The following is a 16163-nucleotide window of genomic DNA, read 5'->3' on the forward strand; positions in this document are numbered from 1 at the left end:
CCGAGGATTGGTTTTGTGATGGCTCGAGGTCTAGATATAGGTTCTCTTTGTCACTCTATAATCCTGTGACTAGGTAGAAGACATCTGTAATACAAAGGAACCACCTTGAGTAACTACAAAGGCTAATTCTGAAGTTTCCTCGTGAATGGTGACAGAATCCACTTCTGAAAATGTCCTATCTAAGTTTCGAATGCTAAGGGGATCTACCTTCTTTGCAGGGGGCAGGAAAAAGTGGAGGTCTTCCAAAGACCTCCAGCGACTTTGGAAATATTTACTGACACAAAATAAACTGTTTACAGTTGTGGAGTGAATGCTCTTTTCTCTGAATCGCTGACTTCCTGTTTCTTTTCCAAGTCCTAAAAAAGGAGGGGGACGTTAAAAGAAGAGGGAGAGAGGGAGAGAAATGGGGATGGAAGAAGAACGAAGGAAAGACTCTACTACCTAGCTCACGCTGATGAAATCTGGATGAAGTCGTAAACGCCTCATAATTTCTAGAAACAGTTTGAGCAGTGAGCTGTGTCATCCCCACCCCCCATCCCCAATGCAGAAAAGCTGTCTTTCTTAACTAGACTGAAGCACGCCTTGTTTAAAGAACTTTACCACCACCTATCCCGACTTGGGCCACGCCTGCCCGTCGGCAGCACTGCCCAGAACAGCCTGCTCCTTGCTCCACACTCCTCCGGGACACACGCACACCCTGAGGTCCAGGCTTGCAAACACAGGAACTTTCACAAAGAATCCAGTGACCAGCAGGTAACCAGCCCGGCACGAAGAGGGTTTTTGCAAAGCAAAATGTCTCAACCGCTCGTGGGGTTGGGGGCTGGAAGAGGGGCTTAAATTCACCTTAGGACACTGGCGTCGGGCAGTCGGACAAGTGAAGGTGTTAAAAATGAAAAGCTGGGGAACTTTGGTCCTGGTGTTCCTTCACTGCCCTGCTCTCCAGAAGCGCAGGCCGAACTGCTGCATCGTCGATGGGACCCACGGTGCGCGGGGACGCGGGGCTGCCCCGCAGCCGCCGCCCGACGACCCTTGCGGGTGCCACAAGCCCGGGCCCGGCTTTTCTACCAGAACGTCATAGGAACCCGGGGTACGTAGTGCCGCCCCAGCCGGCTCGTGCTGGCTACTCGGGACCCGTGCCGAGCCGGGTCGCACGGCATCTTGCGTTGCATCCCCCCCCCTCCCCCCGCTTCGCAGGTCCCGCCGCCCCCTCCTCGCCGGCGACCTAGGACGGGGTGGTCCCCGGCTGAGGGATCTCCGAGGCTCTGTCTCCGAGGACAGGGTCCCCGAGACCACCAGATTCCGCGCCCTGCCCACCTGCCTACCTCTGCGGCGGCGCCCGATGTCCCTCCCGGCTTCGCCTGCTACCCGACTCGGTCGGCTCCCCGGCTCTCAGCCCTCGCCAGTCACACTCGGAGCCCCGAGCGGCCCGTACGGCGCCGCCTCCTCCGAGATTGGCGGCCGGAGTAACTAATCGGAGGCCGGAGCCGACCACCTGGCGTCACTGGAGGAGGTGTTTATAAATGTGGCTCCTCCCGGTGCCCCTCAGAGTAAGGAGGTCTAACCCAAGAGGTGTTCCCACTGCCTTCCCTACACCTAGACTTCAAGGCCTGTTGTAGCCATTAGTCACCTCTTTCCCATTCCCTTTGCCTCGATTGTACCTGTGTACCACTTCTTGTCTTCAGGTCTCTGGGCCTGAATTCTCCTTGCCAATCCTTCATCTTTCTAACAAAAAAACTAGTTTAAGTATGCAATTTGCCAAAGACCTTTACTGCCTTCCTGATGCTTAAGTAGTCAGGAGCAGATTCCGTGTGCAGCCTGCAAAGCCCCCCTCCTACTTGGGCAAGTTTAGTTTTCACAGCTGCTCTTCGCACCTCGGGTGACCGTGGTCCGCGTCCCTATTCTGAAGACTCCAGCTGGGAACTTTGACATGGTGTTTCCTGTCCCTCCTTTAAACGTTCTGTCTGTCCTCTCAGAAGGCGCCTGTCGCCCCGCATAGCAGAAATCTCTGATCTTGTTTTTGCCCTCAGCATGTCCAGGTTTTGCCGCTCTTGACATGAACACATTTTCCTGACTTTCCCCTGTTGCAACAGCCTGCGAGCTTTTGAAAGCGAAAGATTTGTGTTCTTTCTTGCTTCCTTCTCAGCATATCTCACATAGCGTATTGCATGAGCACATAAATGATACATCTGGTTGGATTTCACCTCCTAAACTAGGGCATAGAGAGGCCAGTCTTGGGAGAGGAAGAGAGGGGACAGGAGGGGAGGAGAGGTAAGGGGAAGGGGAGGGACAAATTATGAATGTTAGACCTTCCCCAGGTCACAAAACTAGGTCAGACAAATTACTCTTTGATATACAGTTAACTAATAGAAGCATCAGATGACTTTTCCCATTTCAATCTTTTTACAAAAGAAAAAGCCAACCTTATACAGGGGGAAAAAACACACTAAAATGATAAAGATTTGCAAGGTTTCTTAGAGGGAAAGCACTACGTGAAAACAAATAAAAGACCAGCAAGAAATCATTGGGCGTCCATATTTCTTCCAGATGAACACTAATTTTGGACTGGATCCCAGACAACCCCCACACATCAAATTCCTCTGCCTTCTGTGGGAGCTGATGATGCATATCATATGAAAAATTGTCTGCAAACAGCCTTGGCAAACAAACAGCCTGGATGGGCTTATTTTACAGAGCATGCAGGAGTTAAACAAACAGCTAAAGTAACTTGCATAATTTAACACAGCAAGTCAGTAGAGACCCAGCAAGAAAAGATAGAGGATGCCAAAATAGAATCACTTCCGTTTGTGAGTCAGAAACACTAAATGGACTAAGTGAGCTGAGTGAATAAATTTACTCATAAATAGCAGCTTTCTAAACATGACTGCCATCCATGTGAGACTCAGCCAATATTTACTCTCAGTCACCTCTTTCTAGAAGCATGTCCAACTGCATTTGTTTGACTATGAAGGAAAAAAAAAGTGCAATAGCATCGTGTTTCTGGCTGTGTATCAAACAGAACAAAACAAAACAAAAACAAAAGCCCCCAAACCCCACACGAGATAATGGAATATTATACAACACTAAAGAGAATTGTGATGTGGGATTCCTTCTCTGTATGCTGTGATTACCATTAATGAATAAAGAAAGCTGGCTTGAGCCTATAGCAGGGCAGAAGAGAGTAAGGTGAGGGGGGTGCGGATGACTAAACTGAATGCTGGGAAGAAGAAGGCAGAGTTGGAGAAGCCATGTAGCCCTACTAGAGACAGATGATGGAAGGAACTTTACCCAGTGGTAGGCCACAGCCACGTGGTGATACACAGATTAACAAAAATGGGTTAAATTAGCATGTAAGAGCTAGCCAATAAGAAACTAGAGCTAATGGGCCAAGCAGTTTCTGTGTGGTTATTTCGGGGCTGAGTAGCCGGAAACAAACAAGCAGCCTCTTACAACAGAAGTGGAAACCTGTTATCTCAGCACTTGGGGAGCTGGAGGTAGAAGGATCATTGTCAGCTACATGATGAGTCTGAGGCCAGCCTGGGCTAGGTGAGACTGAGGAAAGAGATGGGGTTTGGGGAAAATAAATCAAGTTATGCATTAAATATGCCTTTGAAAATACACTGAATGAAAGCATCCAGTCACAAAGTATGAAATGTTTTATGATTCATTAATATGGGATGCTCAGACTGGGTAACTCCACAGAGATGGAAAGGAGATTTTACTGGTTACCTTGGTCTGAGAAAGATTTGTGTGTTAGTCTGGGGCAATGGTTCCCAACCTGTGAGTCACAACCCACACAAGGATCAGATATCAGACATCCTGCATGACAGATATTTCATTACAGTTCATAAAAGTCACAAAATTATAGTTATGAAGTAGTAATGGAATAATTTTATGGTTGGGGTCAGCACACCATGAGGAACTGTATTAAAGGGTCGCAGCGTCAGGAAGGTTGAGAGCCACTGCTCTATAGGAATGAAGGGAGCGGAGAGCAATGGCGGTGCTTTGGAAAGTGTGATGGCTTCATCTCTGACTGCACTAAAAGCCATGGACATGTATCATTTAAATGGTTGAGATATGTGTTCTATGAATTACATCTCAAAGGTATTTGGGGGGGCTGGAGAGACAGCTTAGTGGTAAGGTAGCTGTCATACAAACAGGAGGGCCTGGATTTGGAGTCCTAGCGGGCATGGAAAAGCTGGGCAGGGTGGTACTCATCTATAACCCAAACTCCAGGGGCACCAAGGCACGTTCCTGCAGCTCATTGGTTGGCCAGCCTAGCCAAGTCACTGAGCCCCATGTTCAGTGAAAGACTGTCTCAAAAGATAAGGTTGAAGGCAACCAAGGAAAATACTTGATATCCATCTCCCAAGACCCACCTGCAGCAGTCCCGCTGGAGGGATCTTTGTTTATTTGAGGCAGGGTTTCTCTTTGTAACCCTGGTTGATCTGGAACTCTCTGTAGACCAGGCTGGCCTCTAACACAGAGATCCACCTGCCTCTGCCTCCTAACTACCAAGAATAAAGGCATGTGCCACCACCGTTCCCTCTCGAGACAGTATCAATTCACTCCTGACATAAGGGCCTCCATGACCTAATACCTTTCCAGCAGACCCCATTTCTTAAAGGTCCCACCATGCCAACACCACGTCACTGGGTACCACGCTGCTAGCTCATGAGCTCTGGGAGGCAAATGGTTCCTAAAGGATAGCAGTATACCTCAGTGCCTGTGGCATGATGGCTTTCTCAATCCTTTGGGCTTCTATGGAGACAAGACTCTCTGACTTCACCCCATTATCACCGTGTCTGTGGACAGCATCCTTACGGGGTAACAGGCTAAACTCAGAGCTTTTAGGACTCATGAGAGTTTAATGGGCATTCATAAGATCTCACAGAGAAAGTAAGTACAAAGAGGAGAGAAAAGCGGGTAACCTGAGCATCAACTATTTCCAGCAAAATATGTAAAGCTTTCTTATCATGTATTTTATCAAAGCATTTAATCACATGGAGAAATCGTCTGCAGTGGTTTGTTCAGAACTTACGGAGGTGCCTTGTTGTTTGTTCTGTGGGTCTTGTTTGTTTGTTTTAAGATACTGCATATGAGCCCCACATAAGAGATTGTGCCCCAGTGGCATAGAACTGTCCAGTGTGGGCTGGCAAGATGACTCACGGGGAAAGACACTTTCCTTGTACTTGTTGCCCAATTCCAGTGAGCTAAGCTTGATGCCTGGATCCCACATAAAGGCAGAATGAAAGAAACAACTCCACAAAGTTGTCGTCCTCTGAGAATATATACGTGTATGTGCACGCTCACGCGCGCACACTCACACACACACACACGCACACACACACACACACACTATAATATTTTAAGTATTAAATGTGAACAGATGATGTTCACATTAAGTCAGTACTTAGCTGGCAGAGGCGGCCATTGTACTGCTGAGGTTTTTATTTTAACCGACAACTATAAAAGTCTTCCTTTCTGCTTTGGTGCTACATAGCATGACAGCTTAAAGCCAGAAGAAAAGGAACAAAAAACACAGCAGAAATCGACCATAGTGTTCCCAAAGACTAACAATTAGAAAGGAATGTTATAAGAACACTGTTCTGTGCTGTGTAATGGCTATAAAATGGTCAGGATCTTTAAGAGGCATGAGGAAATGAGGCATGAGGAAATGCTAACAAGTGAGGATATAAGATCTGAACTAGATCACTAACCCCACATCAGACAGAGATCTGAAATCCAAAATATACAAAGAACTCAAGAAATTGTACACCAAAAAACCACATAAGCTAATAAAAAAATGGAGTACAGACCTAAACAAAGAACTCTCAACAGAGGAATCTAAAATGGCTGAAAGATACTTAAGGAAATGTTCAACATCCTTGGTCATCAGAGAAATGCAAATCAAAACACCTGTAAGAATGGCCAAGATCAAAAACACTGTGACAACTTATGCTGGAGAGGTTGTGGGGAAAAGGGAACACTTATGCATTGCTGGTGGGAATGCTTTGGATGTCAATGTGGCGATTTCTCAGAAAATTAGGAAACAACCTTCCTCAAGACCCAGTAATACCACTTTTGGGTATATATCCAAAGGATACTCAATTGTGCTACAAGGACATGTGCTCAACTATGTTCATAGCAGCTTTGTTTGTCATAGCCAGAACCTGGAAACAACCTAAATGCCCTTCGACTGAAGAATGGATTAGGAAAATGTGGTAATTTACACAATGGAGTACTACACAGCAGAAAAAAATAACGACAGCTTGAATTTTGCAGGAAAATGGATGGAGCTAGAAAACATTATTTTGAGTGAGGTAACCCAGACACAGAAAGACAATTATCACACGTACTCACTCATAAGTGGTTTTTAAACATAAAGCAAAGAAAGCCAGCCTACAAACCACAATCCCAGAGAACTTAGACAACAATGAGGACACTAAGAGAGACTTACATAGATCTAATCTACATGGGAAGTAGAAAGTAGAAAAAGACAAGATCTCCTGAATAAATTGGGAGCATGGGGACCTTGGGGGAAGGTTGAAGAGAGGAGAGGAGAGGCAGGGAGGGAAGCAGAGAAAAATGTAGAGCTAAGTAAATATCAATAATAAATAAATAGATCTGAACTAGAGCAAAATTTAATCAGAAGGACCCTGTTATTACAGTATTTGAGGCAGACGCAGACTCAGCAGGCACACATACCCTGAGTATATGCATGATTGAGTAATGATCATAGTCATATATGTAAAGAAGATTAGACCATCCTGGCAGCCATAGGTTCTGACATGTAGCTTCCATTGAGAGTCTCAAACCTAACAGCTAACCGCTGGCAGGGTGGGGGCAGTACCGATCAAGATCCATCACAGCACCACTGGGAATGTCTGTCTAAAGTTTCTCCTACACTATTGCCTGTGGAATATACAATGGAGGCTCCTAGTGACTTGGTAAGTTAAATAAAAAGGTATTTGGTTCCATGAGTATGGATCCAGAGTGCTTGAGAGAAGTTAGAAGCTTGCAGAAAAGATTATCTGAAAAGTAGCTGATGGGAAAAGCTTGGTGGCAAAGCAGATGAAGACAGAGAGAAAGGACCATGGAGGAAGACAGGAGAGTTGGTGTCTTGAACACAAGAGGCTGGATTCTCTCTGATGTAACTTGAGATGATTTGGCAACCACATTTTGAAATAACAGTTAAAAATAAAAAGCAATGTGGCGTCAGCTCATAGTTGGAACATCAGTTCTAAGACTCTGTTACATACTAAAATGATATAAAAGCTGTTAGCCTGGCAGTGGGAAGCAGGACTTTAATCCCAGCACTTGGGAGGCAGATGCAGGAGGATTTCTATGAGTTCAAGGTCAGCCTGGTCTACAGATCGAGTTTCAGGACAGCCAGGACTACACAGAGATATCCTCAAAAAAAAAGTAATTTCCTGTTTATAAAAACAATATAAATATATTTTCATTGGGACATGTAAAAAGAGATAAAGAACAAAGAAAAAACTGCAATTGCCTTAAGTTGCACATTCGTAAGTCCTGTGTATGTGACTGTCTGTGCATGTTCATGTGTGTGTGGACATGTATGTGGAGGCTAAGCATCAATGCCTTCTTCATTCTCCACCTTAGTTTTTGAAGAGGTATCCCTGGAAGTTACCGATTTGATTAGAATGACTGGTTAACAAGACTAAACATGCCCCTGCCTCTGCCTGCCCACGTCTGGGAGACATGCAGCTCTCTTCTGTGGGTGCCAGGGGTCAGAAACCAAGTCCTCCTGGTGGCAGAGTAAGCACTCTACCAACTGCGCCATCTCCCCCGCCTCTCAGTCCCTTTCTCTACATATATCATGTCTCCTCTTAATATGAGATTAGAATAAATTCACATTTTTGTCTTGCTTGTACACATTATTACAAGTGTTTCCCTTGTCATGAAATATTATTCGGAAACATTTTTATGTCTTATTGACTATTGTAGGGTTCTACACTAATATATTTAACATTCTGTTGCCACTATTAGGTTATTATGTGAAAAAGTTTTTATTTGCCTTTATATCAATGTTACTGCAGTCAATGGGCCACGCTTCACAACACGGTAACTATGAATGAGGCACAACACAAAACTGTAAACTTGATTAAAAAGTATTGTAACATGAGGGCCGGCTTGTTGGGGTTTCTGTCCCACCCGGTACCCCACAACCGGCAAATCTCAAAGAAATCAATCACACAGAGATCTCTATAAGTTATAAAGCTGATTGGCCCATTAGGTCAGGTTTCTTATTAGTCCTTGTAACTTATATTAATCCATTATCATTATCTATGTTAGCCACACGGCTCAGTACCTTTCTCAGCATGGCAGCTCACATGTTGCCTCTTGGGTGATCTGGGCAGGAGTGGCAGAGGGAGCTTCCTGCTTCCCAGAATACTCCCAATCTCTTTGCTCCACCCCTACTTCCTGTCTGGCTTTCCCGCCTATCCTGCCTGCCTGGCCAATCAGCATTTTATTAAAATATGATTGACAGAATACAGACAATTCTCCCACACCAAAGTATAGGATTTTTTACAGCTTTTTGTGATTCAGTTGTGCAGCACTTGAGCATGAACCTTGTATATGAAAACATTATATTGTGGTGTGAACAGGCTAGACAAATCTATTAGGAGAAAGGATCCTATTTTATTAAATCTCCTCCCCCACACATGTTGGGATTATAGGTGTGTGCTACCAATGCAGGGGGAGAAAAACCCCACCAGGTCTTTTATTTGTTTGTTTGAGACAAAGCCTTATATACTCAAACTAGCACAACCTCACTAGGGTGACTTTGAACACAACCTTCAGCTACCTGCCATCCTCAATTCTTATCTGAGTTGCAAGAATGGCATCGTTTGGTACAAGTATCCTCAGTTAAGAAGGAGAAATCTGAGCATGATGGGGGAGCTATAGGAGAAGGAACCTGCTATTGCTGTTTTGCTCAACAGCCATGCTGTCCCTCTGCCTTCTAAGTGTTTATGTAGAATCACACAGATAGTGCTGCTCTTGACCTTGGTCGGAGAATCTGGAGTTTTTGCAGCTGGGCAGAGGTTAAGGCAGAGACTCATCACTGATTATAGGGAGCAAGTAAGTGTTTGCACATGTGTGAATGCACACACTCATGTGTGTTTGTATACATGTGTGCATGTACACATGTTCATGTGTGTATGTTTGCACACATTCATGTGTGCGTTTGCACATGTTCACGTGTGTGAGAGTGTTTGCACATGTTCATGTGTGTATATGAGTGTTTGCACATGTTCATGTGTGTGCACATATTCGTGTGTTTGAGTACACACATCCATGTGTTTGCACACATTCATGCATGGATGAGTACACATGTTCATGCATGTGTTCACACACATGTTGATATGTGTATACATGTATGTGAAGGCCAAGCATCAATATTTTTTTGAGTAAGTACCTGGTCAGTCCTAAATGTCTGCAGCAAGCCTCCCCCTGAAAGGCTCAGGGACATCTTGGAAAGGGAGGTGGGAAGACTGTACGAGCCAGAAGATGGGGTAGGTGCTGAGAAGTGCTGTCAGTGATACAGCCCTTACACTCATGAATTCACGGCAGCCACAGTTACTTGCTCAAGACCTGCATGGGATCAAGCCTGTCAAAATCCCATAAATGGGGGGAGGGACTCAGGGAACTCCGCTCCTTAACTGAGGAGACACTGGGTTTGGAGTTCCTGAGAGTCCCTTTCTCTCAGGGATGTGGTCCCTGGCAAGATGACCACACACCAGTGAATTTTCAAGCATTTATCCACATATCAACAGCACTAATTGAACTCTGTGGGTTATTGAAAGGAGGAGATAGGAGAGGAGGAGGGGAAAGGAGGCGATACAGCACTGGGAGAGGAGTGTTGAGGCAGTCCAGGAAGAACTGAAGAGAAAAGGGAAGCTGTGTATCTGTGGTTCTCAACCTTTCTAATGCTACAACCCTTTAATGGTTGTGACCATCAACCATAAAATTATTATACTTCATAACTGCAATTTTGCTACTCTTATGAAATGTAAATATCTGATATGTGACTCCTGTGAGAGTCATGACCCCCAGGTTGAGAACTGCTGGAGTGCTTGCTCAAAATACACTGTATATATGTATGAAATGTTCAAAGAAAAAAACCCATTTTAAGAAGATTGTTAAGTTAGTCCAGCACTACAGTTCAGCCCAGGTGGTAAGGTTACCCTGAGTGTTATATTGGACAGAACAGCAATACCAGACAAGATCCCCATGTTCCTTGGATAAAATGAAACCAAAACCAACACGACAAAACAAATGAAAACATTATTTCACAATTTTGACAAGCACAAATAAAACGAAAATCACAGCACAAACCACATACACAAACAGAGGTTCAAACCTCCATCTTTTCCTGGCAAATGGTTGCCACAACAAAACACCATGTCCAAAAAGCAAGTTGGGGAGGAAAGGATTTATTTGCCTTACACTTCCACATTGCTGTTCATGATTGAAGGAAGAAAGGATAGGAACTCAAACAGGACAGGATTCTGGAGGCCGGAGTTGATGTAGAAGCCAAGGAGGGGTGCTGCTTACGGGCTTGCTTCACATGGCTTGATCAACCTGCTTTCTTAGAGCACCCAGGACCATGAGCCCGGGGTGGCATCACCCTCAATGGGCTGGGCCCTCCACCATTGATCACCAGTTGAGACAATGTTATATAACTGGATCTCATGGAGGCATTTCTTCAACTGAGGCTCCTTCTTCTTGCATGACTCCAGCTTGTGTCAGATTGACACACAAAACCAGTCAGTACATGGCTCTTGGAAGCTTGCATACCTTCTGGAACCATAAAAGCTGGTCCTCAGGGGGAGGCTTTCAGGATAGATTCAGCTCAGCTTCTCTGGGTTCTGTGTCCAAAGTACACGGTGTATTCAGCAATAAGGACTTACCTTCCCTATTGCCTCTGCGAGGTGATCAAAGGCAACAGAAATAGCCTACATTTGGGGAGTCTCTTGGACAACCCTGACCAACAACTCAAAATGGTGTTTCTGAAAACTTGTGTTAGAGTTTTATTAGTCTATAGATCTTGAGCAGCTCTGTCAACCTATGCTACACAAGGAGGAAGTGGGTCATGGTGGGGATACCTTCCAGGATATATTTTGCCCTCAGAGCCTCATTCTCTCTCTCTCTCTCTCTCTCTCTCTCTCTCTCTCTCTCTCTCTCCTTCATTCACGTCCCACTCTACCACCCTGGCATGAGCGACTCCCCTCCACTTTTCCCTTCCACCATGATAGCTCACCTCACCTCAGACCCACAGGGATGAAGCCAACCTCCCCGAAATCATGAGCTGAAAGAAATCTTCCTGCTTCTAAATCGTTTCTCTCAACAAAAAAAGCTAACAAATGATATTATTATTTGGTAAAGTTGTTTTCCAGCTCTCTCACACCTTTTTCTCTGGCCAATCAGCATTTTAAGTATTTATTTGTAAGAGCAAGGTTTTGTGGGAGAGAAAGACATGAGTCTAGCAAAATCTGTAGGCAGAGTTTGAATAAGTATCTCCGTGGGTCACCTTTAAAGCCCTTGCGAGGGTTCATCTCGCCTTTCTCTTTGTTTTCTCCAGAACATCTCTATTTCATTCCAGCTGCCCTGAACTGGAAGATTTTATCCATCTTAGGATCAGCACCAGTTGGTCTTGGGCCAGACTCCCAAGACACCAAGTCAAGTAAGTACCTTCCTCGCAGGTCATTTGGATCTCAGGCATCTCACACAGTCATGCCCATTCCAGGCTAAAACCTACCTCCTTCGTGGTCATGTTCCCTATGTGTGATAGCATGTACCCTTAGTTTTCCAATTCAATTCACCAGGGAGAATTTGAAACGCCATTGCCAATTTGAGGCAAAGTTGCCATGAACAAAATTGTTCATTCAGGATGTGGATTGGAACAAAAGGATGAAGAAATTCTCATGAGAGCATTGTTGTCTTGCTTGTCTAAAAGAACGAAAACTTTTCTTTAACCTCAGAAATAAGCCCTGCTTCATTTTTGTACTGAGAGATTAATAAGAACTGACATTGTAATTGTATGGCTTGATAAAATTGTCAAGGACTCAAATGATGTCGAAAGCAACCGCATGTCGCCTTCTTTTGTGTATGTGTGTGTGTGTGTGGAGTATTTATTTTTCTATTTCTAAAACTTTTCCTTCTGCTTGCAAAGGGAATATAATTAGCCTTTTTCAAAACAATTTTGCATTTTTTGAACCTGAATACCTCACTTTTTCCCCCTTTTCTTTTTCTTCTTGTTTTTCTTCTCTTGGGAAACTTTAAAGATTAATTGCTTTTAAAGACGTATTTAGTTGCAGGCTCCCCGTAGGAATACAGACCAGATAAGCAGTCAAAAGTATCTGAAAGAAAGAAAGTAGTGATTAAGCTGTGTTTCTTCTTGTTGACTACAAAGTATATTAGCATAATAGCCCATCTAACAGCTAGAGAAAGAGGGAAGGGGCTTTTATTCTATGATAAAAGAAGATTATTTTTGTCTTGATTGAGTGTAAAAATTACTTTATTATATAAAAGTAACGTCAGCATAGTTCTTTAGTTTGTTCAAGGTTGGGGTCAAATATCTTATGATTCAAACTTCTTACATTGTTTTTATGAATTCAATCAATCCCAAACTGTTTCTATAACTTGGGTTAAGTCCCTGATGATGTATTTCAAACTGTCTTCAACTAAAACAAAATGATAAGGGACATCTGCTTGTAAAGGGTTCAATGTCATGAACTCTGTACAATGTTATAAATCATAAGGATCTATGGTTTGCTGAAGTATAATGTTCAGATGAATGATTAAGCAATTAGATAACGCTTGGATTCTAAATCAGTTTCCCCCATCTAAAAAAAATTCAGTTTCCAAGAAGAAAATATAGAACACTGATACTAAACATACATTTAAGTGACTTCTATTGCTTAAATCTCCAAGACTCACTAAATATGCCTATACATTTAGAATATTTGTCTAGCGATTCATAGCTGTAATATTAGGATATTTCTGCCTCCTCAAATTTGTTAGAGTTATATAAATTAATCATTGTAGAGAAAAGTAGCTGAGCAGATTTTGATCTTCAATTTCTTAAACTTTCTTTTGTATCTGGAATAAAGGAAAGTTGGTTTCCTTTTTAAAATATGATAGCTAAGGGTTAGAGGTGTAGCTCCAAGATGGGGCATCTGCTCAGCATACACAAGGTCCTGTGTTCACATAATATCCACATAACCAAGAGATAAAAGGAAAACAGCACAAAGGGGAAAACAGGGAAAGGGGAAACGATTCGATTTGTCTTAACAAATTCAAAACATGTGTAAGGGTTCTTTTGTTTCCCAAACTTAGACTATAAAAATAACAATAAAGATGAGGTTTTCTTCCTAGGCAATTTGTCCTTGGGTAAAATGTGTTGCTATAAATATTATTCTATAACTATATGCTTAAAATATTATTTTATTATATGGGTATGAGTATCTTACCTATGTGTATGCCATGCATTTGTGCAAGCCTGCCAAGGAGGCAGAAGAGGGCACCACATCCCCTTGGAACTGAAGTTATAACCAGTTGTGAGCTGTTTTGTAAGTACTGGGAATCAAACCTGGGTCCTCTAGAAGAGCAGTTGATGTTCTTAGCTGTTGCGCCATCTCCAGCCCCGGTGACCATATACTTTTCAAGTTAAAAAATTTAATACACATTTACAAGCATGGAAGTCTGGTTTATGAACTGTTAACCTCAACAGTGTGTCAGGATTCTCTCTCTCTCTCTCTCTCTCTCTCTCTCTCTCTCTCTCTCTCTCTCTGAATCTGTTTTGGCAGATCAAACATAGGACCTCATGCATTCTATATAGGTGCTCATCACTGAGCGCATCTGTGGTCCCTGTCCTAGGATTCTATGTTCACATCCCTTTTTATTTGTAGAAAGTCTCAATAAACACTAGAAACCCACATGCAGGGGATATTTGTTCATTTTTCTTTACTGTAACAAAATACACAAGGCTGGATAATGTTTTAAAGAAGAAGTTTACTTAGCTCCCACTTCTGCAGGTTCAGACACATCGTACCAGCTTCTGCGTGGCTCTGGAGAGGAAATTCCCGTGGAAGAGATGAGCTCTGCGGACTCTTCCGTGAATAAAATACACTCATCAGTTCGGAGCAAGCCACCCAATCTTTATAAAATGCTCTTACCACAGCCACTCACCTTCTCCTGCTTTGAAAAAGGAGAATCCTGCCATGTCTTAACCCCTGTCAGGGAACTCTCCTTTACCTGAAGAACTTCTAAGAACTGCCTTAAACATACTTGAAGTAATTTTGTCAGAACTCACAGTTGTAAACAAACAAACAAACAAAACACTAAAATTTACCAAGCAGGACATTCTGTCACAGACTTATGTTGTGGGAGTAACTTCCGCTGCCTCAACCAATAGTCGCTGAAATACGAGCCCACAGTGCAGCGGGGAGCGACTTCCGCTCCGTCAGCCAATAGCTGCTGAAATACCAGCCCACTGGGGCGTGGTATATTTCTCTTTTAAAAAGAGAAGCAGATCCGGATCAGGCTCTCTTGGTTCCGGCTCTTGGTTCCCGTGCTTGCTCCTGGCTCCTGCTCCCGGCTCCTGCGACTAGACTCCCTTCCTGACGGTTTATGGTGTATGTAAGTTTTACCCCCCAAAATAAATAACCCCTTAAAACATAACTGGTGTGGGATTGATTCGCCGATAGACTTACATCCATCCTTGAAAGTTTCTGTGGCATTGCAGATTGAACTCAGGCCTCATACACGCAGGCAAGCTCTCTATCACTGAGATATTTTATTAGGTGTGTCCAAATTAATGGTTCTTGCTCAGACCTGATGATTAACAACAGATGAAAATATTTGGACTGATAGATTTTATTTGTGTTAGTTCATATTTCAAAATGCTTTCAAAACAAAAAAATTGACCATTACATAAATTTGTAAAATGGACAGTCAGTTTGTGTACCCTGAGATGTTTTGCTAGAGATAACTAAAAATAATAGCACTTAGCAGAAATCCTTCCATGACATCACCCAGAGCAGAAGCGAGAGAATAGCCCTGATGTGTGATGCGGCTGGACTGCAGCTGACTGCTTGGTCCTCAGTAAGTGGTGCTCTTTCAGGAGGTCTGAAACGTAAGACCTATGGCCTCACTAGAGGAAACCTCTGAAGGCTATACATAGTCTTTACTCTCCTTCTCTCTCTCTTACATCCTGTTTACCATGGGGTGAACAAGCCCCTCCACATACTCCTGCCGCCATAATGTTGGGCCACATCATGAACCCAAAGACAACGGAGGCAGCTACGATGGACTAGAATCTCTGAAACCATGACCCCCAAGCAAGTCTTCCCTTCCTTCAGTAGTTTAGGTCAGGACTTTAGCCACCATGACAAGGCAGTGGTGAACACAATAGTGACCCACACTGGCGAAGCTGTTTTTAAAGAATGTTTAGTTAGTGTGTGTGTGTGTGTGTGTGTGTGTGTGTGTGTGTGCGTGTGTGCATGTGCGTGTGGGTGTATGTGATTGCATATGCATGTGTATGCATTGCCTGAAGAAGAGAGAGGGTATCTGACAGAAACTTCTGAACCTGGAGTTCCAGCTAGTCGTGAGCAGCCATGAGGGTGCTGAGAACTGAATTCTGGTTCTTTGTAAGACCAACCAGTGTTCTAACTGCCAAGCCATCTCTCCAGCCCACGGCGGGGAAATTTTTAAAAAGTGCTGTCCATAATGTTACTAGTATCTTATTTGTGTTGTGATTACAGGTGAGTTCATCATTTCCTTTGGATCTTTGCTCAGATACAACATTCTGAGTATGGTTTTCGCAGAGAGAGGGAGAGAGAGAGAGAGAGAGAGAGAGAGAGAGAGAGAGAGAGAGAGAGAAGAGGGGGGAGGCACTGGGAATGGAAGGAGGCTGCTATGTAGCCCAGGCTAGCCACGTAGTAGAGGATGACCTTGATCTCCTGATCCTCCTGACTCTATCTCCCAAGGATGTTAAAACTAAAAGTATGTACAGCCATACCTAGTCTCTGTAGTCTCTGGATCAGAACCCAGAGCCTTGTGCATGCTGTACAAACAATCTACCAAATGAGCCGCAAACCCAACCTTCACGGATTTTGTGTTCCATTTGGTGTTAT

General features: G+C 43.7%; 2 protein-coding genes across 3 annotated transcripts in view; one reads left to right on the forward strand and one right to left on the reverse strand.

Annotated features, from left to right (window-relative positions):
* The window catches only part of Plekhh2 (pleckstrin homology, MyTH4 and FERM domain containing H2), a 108241-nt gene extending 106796 nt beyond the window's left edge, over window positions 1–1445 (reverse strand). The window contains exon 1 of one of the 2 annotated variants that reach the window (XM_087907295.1): window positions 1323–1445. The gene's annotated coding sequence lies outside the window, so the exon portion shown is untranslated. Of the gene's footprint in view, window positions 1–843; window positions 958–1322 lie in introns of those variants that run through there. The other variant, XM_087907296.1, reaches the window with a different exon arrangement.
* Window positions 957–14709, forward strand: LOC125388234 (uncharacterized). The gene is made up of 3 exons (XM_087907298.1): window positions 957–1087; window positions 11609–11710; window positions 14064–14709. Exons 1-3 carry the CDS (start codon window positions 972–974, stop codon window positions 14149–14151), a joined length of 306 nt encoding a protein of 101 aa, XP_087763424.1. The 5' UTR covers window positions 957–971; the 3' UTR covers window positions 14152–14709.
* The last annotated feature ends 1454 nt before the right edge of the window (window positions 14710–16163 follow it).

Source organism: Myodes glareolus, chromosome 6 (genome assembly GCF_982192425.1).
Source record: "Myodes glareolus chromosome 6, mMyoGla1.1, whole genome shotgun sequence".
Taxonomy (NCBI): Eukaryota; Metazoa; Chordata; class Mammalia; order Rodentia; family Cricetidae; genus Myodes; species Myodes glareolus.

Coding starts and splice junctions, on each gene's coding strand:
- LOC125388234 (XM_087907298.1), top strand. CDS start 972: ATGGGACCCACGGTGCGCGGGGACGCGGGGCTGCCCCGCAGCCGCCGC. Junction 1,088..11,608: donor GAACGTCATAGGAACCCGGG/GTACGTAGTGCC, acceptor TGTTTTCTCCAG/AACATCTCTATTTCATTCCA. Junction 11,711..14,063: donor CTCCCAAGACACCAAGTCAA/GTAAGTACCTTC, acceptor CCACTTCTGCAG/GTTCAGACACATCGTACCAG.